General features: G+C 33.6%; 1 protein-coding gene across 1 annotated transcript in view; it reads left to right on the top strand.

Annotated features, from left to right (window-relative positions):
* The first annotated feature begins 4468 nt into the window (after positions 1–4468).
* Positions 4469–5567, top strand: part of LOC112903892 — an 18696-nt gene continuing 17597 nt past the window's right edge. The window contains exon 1 of the mRNA XM_025974750.1: positions 4469–4713. Coding sequence (XP_025830535.1) covers positions 4680–4713 — 34 coding nt within the window. The 5' untranslated portion in view covers positions 4469–4679. The remainder of the gene's footprint in view (positions 4714–5567) is intronic.

Below are 5567 nucleotides of genomic sequence, written 5' to 3'. Positions count from 1 at the left end.
CATGAAGAATTTGACGCATTTATAGGAACCAACGGTTTGAAACAATTTCGAGCAAATATTAATTACCGAAATAATACAATAACCCTAAACGGTCAGGAAATACCATTTCACTTGTATAATAATCCAATATTTTTCCAACCAATCGAAGTTCAGTCAGAAAATGTTAAAATGCACCAATCGATATTAACCATGGACAGATATTTTAAGAAGAAATCCCAGAATTAAATATTTCTCCCGCTCTTGTAAAAGTGCAAAGCGGATTTGTTACTATTCCAAGCACATCCGAAGAATCATTCATTTTTGAACACCCTCTAGAAGTTACCCTTATGGATGAACTAGAAGAACTTGATTACACCTTCGAGAAAAAATATATTAACATCGAAAATCGAACAAATGGTCTACTAATTTTCAAGAATGCCAAAAGTGATGTTTGTAAGTTAGAATTAATACTGTAACGAGCAAATGAAAAATACCTAAACGGCATCTTTTTAATATGCTAGCAACCTTCGTATCGATTAATTATTGACAAAAATGTATATAGTTTTAAGGACATATCATATGAACAACATTTTGAAAAATATGTAAAAATTGTAGCAAAAGAATTCTTTCATAAAATTAATGTCAAAGACATTAATTTTGAAGAACCGAAGAACCAGTAAATATCAAAAATAATTTAATTATTGATGGACCAATTAGTTTCTAACATATACATATAATATTTGTTGTAATAGTCACGTTCTTTATATTAAATATACATGTATTGGACTTAAGAAATAAAGACCAAGGAAAGAAGATAAACCAATGAGACAACGTTCAAGAACAAGCAATTCCCCTCAGGATTTATCCAACTTTACCTGAAAACATCGGCGAGACGCCTTCACTTTAACTAAGGGGGAGTTATATAGGGTGTCCCAGTTATAATAATTAATATTTATACCACAGATTCCTACGGACATTTGGAACATAAAATGTTATAACACTTTTGACTTTTGAAACAAAATAAAAAATTATAAAATTATAACAGTTTTGATGCCGGCCCTGCACAATCGCAAATTAATTACGATTGCCAGCTGATCGTAGAAAAATTCACCTTCAGTAGGTCGGAATCAGCTGCTTTTTGGGGTGATGTTATTGTTTATGTTTGGTATTAAGTTACGGATCAGCCGAAGAAAATGCACTCGCGTTAAGGTCCATTAGATGACTGAAACACGTTAGAAAAACTATGTACCTATCACAATCGAAAATCCCATGATCGTAAACTGAAGTGGACCTAATGTAGTCCATGACGTCGAGTATTATGTTATTTTAAATAGAAAAGAAATTTTAACAACTACGGAATAGTTAGAAGCGGTGCACAAACAACCCTCACCACCCAGCGTTTGGTAAAGGTTTGTAACATAACGTACTAGTGTACGAAAACAAATGTATGTGTTATGGTTGTAAAAGTTGAGACAAGATGCAGACCTACTTTGACCATTCACATGTGTTAAACGTTACTTTTGCCTGGCAGGGCTCATTAACCCCACGTGGGGTAATACAAGGGTGTGTCCAGAAGGACCAATTTTGGTTATTTTGTTTTCATTAAATGTAAAAAGCTAAGTATTGATATAACCTCGTATAATTACACTGCTGGAAGTGACTCGAAAACAAGGCACATAATGTTGTAGATTCTAACAGGTTGTTCAGTTCGCTTTGGATTGTTGTGGAATTTACTTGTTTGTTAGTGTTAGTTTATTTATTTAGTGGTCATTTCATAAAAGACTATTACAATAAGGACAATTAGTAGTGTGATAGTGCATTCTAGTACGGTTCTTATTCAACCGTCAGTTGGTGGTGAGTTACATTACCAATGCCTATCGGATAATTCGAAATATTCCCGGTATCTGGGCCAAAATTCGCAGCAACTGGGTACGTCGCTGTCAGTGTTGCATTGAAGCGAATGGCGGACAATTTAAACATTTTTTAAAAAAGGTACGCATTTCTTTTTCACTTTTACCTTTTTTTTACAAGGTGGAAGTGCATTCGGCTTCTTCCCGGGAGGTACTTGTTACATCCACACTAGATCAGCTGAGCGACATTGGTCGCCTAGATCCAGGTCCGTAATGAAACAAATTGTACGTTCAAATTTACAAAGACGATTTGCGAACTAAATTGTCACTGGATTGAAAAATTGTATAACACTTTTTTGTTGTATTTCGTGTCAGGAAGCCATGTTTTTTTTTAATTATTATAACTGGGACACCCTGTCTCTTCACTTATACAAGTGTATTGACCCTCGAGACATCTCATTTACTTGTGAGTCAATTTTTAAATTTTTTTCTAATAAAGTTTTCTGTTTTTTAGAAATGAATTTTTACTTTAAACAAAAATAACTAGCGGTTAGTAGAACAGACCCGAAATGTTGTATGCGCATTTAATTGTGTAATTCAGTTCTCACCATACTACTGCCCTCAGGGTTATTCCGAGAGACGAAAGAATTGTTCAACGGTAGATAGCACAGGCACTATATACTGTATATGCAATTAATTTGTAAATTCGGTGCACGCATTTTATTATGATATTCGATTGAAAATTTTACCATGATATGGTCGCTGCACTCAGGATTGGGTCTTCGCGTAGGAACTCCTCAATGGTTAGCAGCGCAGATATGAAATTTTACATATGGCATTCATTTTTTTAGTCTTCTGTACTAACGACCATACTAGAATGTCGCACTAAATGAAATGAACATGTCCGACTAAAGTTAAAGAGTAAGAAACACCTTAATAGTAAGAAAACATTTTAAGAAATAACTTCTACTTTAATGCTCCAAACGGTTAGCAGAACAGACCCGAAAAAAAAAATAAATCAAACCGATCAGTGTTTTAATTGTACAAATGAATGCGTATGTAAAATTTCATATCTGTATTGCTAACCACTGAGGAGTTCCTGAGTTAGGGCCCAACCCTGTGTGCAGCGACCATATCATGGTAAAATTTAAAACCGCCTATCATAATAAAATGCGTACACCAAATTTTACGTCAAAATAGCTTATACAGTATATCGTGCATGTGCTGTTTATCGTTAAACAACTTTGAGGACAGTGGCCATGTCATGGTAAAATTTAGAACGGGATTTCACAATTAAATGTGTTTACAATATTTCAGGTCTGTTCTATTCCCTCATTAGGATTCAACCTTCAATTCAGTAGGCATGTGGCGTGTTGACGCTTATTATATGTTATCATGGCTACCATATTAAATTGCGTGACACGATTTAACCACACGTGATTTCTAGTAATTAATTCTATTAGATGTATTGCTTGAATAAAACAACTTCGGTTTGATCGATGTGCTGATGAAAACTAAAAAATTAACAAATTTGAAATCGCGTTCCATATCAAGTGGTTTTGATAAATTGCTGACGAAAAACAATCTACATTATTTACTTTTAGTCCGCCTATTTCCATACGCAGTTATTGTATCTTATACTTTAAATTAAATCGTATCACCAATCTATAGTTATTAATTACTTTTCAGCCAATTTCTCTCTTAATTTTTCAACTATTATTTTAAGGGCTTCTGAAGTTATATCACTGTGAATAACCCCGTTTACTTATACTTAAACTAAGATCACGATACACGTGCATGTCAAACTGTTAAAAACAGCCACAATATTTTTTTTGACACAATTAGCTGTTTGGAACGAGGCGCTGTACGAGTGCGAAACATGGGCGGTGGGCACGACGGAAAGAAAATGTTAGAATCGTTCAAAATGTGGTGTTACAGGCAAATGATGAAGATACCATGGATACAGAAGATTAGAAATGAAGAGGTATTAAAAATAATAGGAGAACAGAGGATTCCATGGAAGTCAATAAAAAATAGGTGAGATAGGTAGGACACCTTCTCAGGGGTGAGGGTCTAGTCAGAGATATATTAGAGGCAGAAACAGGAGTTAAGAGGAGAAGAGGTACACCTAGATTAGATCACTGTTGGGAAATATTTAAGGATGTGGGATGTTCTAGTTTTAAGGAAATGCGAAGATTAGCTCAGGATAGGAAGGAGTAGAGGTGCGTGTCTTGACGACCTTATGATGAAGAATTAGCTGTTAAAAACAGAATATAAATTACGCAGTTTATTGCTTTTTCGGCCAAAATATCACATTACTGAAAAATGTAGGTCTCACAATCCCAATTTTAGTACTTGTTTGTAATTGCAGACTGTCTCGAAAATTATTTGTTGTCGTTGTTAATATGTAACGTTGTACTAAGAACTTTACACGTCTAAATAAATAAATAAGTACTAGTAAATACACAAATTACACCGCATTTTCTCACCAAGCATGATTATGTAACAAACGGTAAATCGTACATACAATAACTAATCGTGAGGTGAATTAGTACCGTTGTCAAATAAATAGTTGCTGCATTCTCTTCTGTTAATACCTAAGTATGCCTTCGGTATGAACTACAATTTACTATTTATAATTCAACAAAACGTTATTTAGAAAAATAACTAAATTGATGTAAATATTACATAACAGATTGCTCGTTCAGTTGTCGCGTTCGTATTTAACTAGTTGCTGAGATAACGTTATCGAAGTCAGTAGATGTGGGATGTAATGCCGACACGTTAGGTCTACCTATTCATTACTTATAAACTGTTTCATACGACTTGATAAGTAGAAATTTATTGAAGATGAGTTCAAGAGTGTGGAGTACTACATCAAATGGTAAGTCATTCTAGTTTACAAATATACACATGCAGATGTATTTATAAATATAAATTTCGCGTCATTTAATGTTAAGGAAAGTATCTTGTGAGTAACTGTTTATAAATTTAGAATCATTTGCAAAATTCTTAAGACTTGATTGAGGGGACTCATCAGTAGTACAACGAGGGGTACGCGGCGTAAGGAGAATCTGAAGAAGAAGGCGGAGATGTGGTCGGAATTACTCGCAATTAGTCGCTTTCTTTCGCAAATCTTGTCAACATCATCGTGTGTACATCATTCTCCGTTTGCTTTCAGAAAGAGACAATCTCGTATAAATATATATATGCGTCAAAGTTAATGGATTAAAATAGCCGTTTCCTTAAAAAATATATTTCAGAACCAAACCAGATAGGTATTGATAGAATGAATAGCTTTACAAACGAAATGGTCATTTATAACATACTAATTTCAGTGGTATTATACATTTTAATAAAGAAAATTTCAATGAGGAATGTACAAAAATTGTTATTAAATATTCGCTTCGTCATATCTTTAAGTTAAATGAGCTCCCCCAAATAGGCAAATAATTGCCATTATCGTTAGTTGTTTACTAATTTTTGAAATAGCATCACAAGCTATATATATATATATATATAGTTGTAGTAATTTTTTATTTATTTGTTTAATTAGTAAAACAATTTATGATAAAAAAATTACCCAGTCAAAACCATTTTTGTTTATCGATTTTTAATTTTCTTGGTCTATACCTGTTGTTCCTAACCTTTTTAATATTGTTACCCCTGTGACCTATTAGGAAAACTCATTTTAATCCCAGCTTAAAGTATTATCAATACAAACAACACGAACTCCAC

The sequence above is a fragment of the Agrilus planipennis genome, unplaced genomic scaffold (assembly GCF_000699045.2).
Source record: "Agrilus planipennis isolate EAB-ADULT unplaced genomic scaffold, Apla_2.0 scaffold157, whole genome shotgun sequence".
Lineage (NCBI taxonomy): Eukaryota > Metazoa > Arthropoda > Insecta > Coleoptera > Buprestidae > Agrilus > Agrilus planipennis.
The sequence above is the reverse complement of the archived record's forward strand: the minus strand, read 5'-3'. Positions and strand labels throughout refer to the sequence as shown.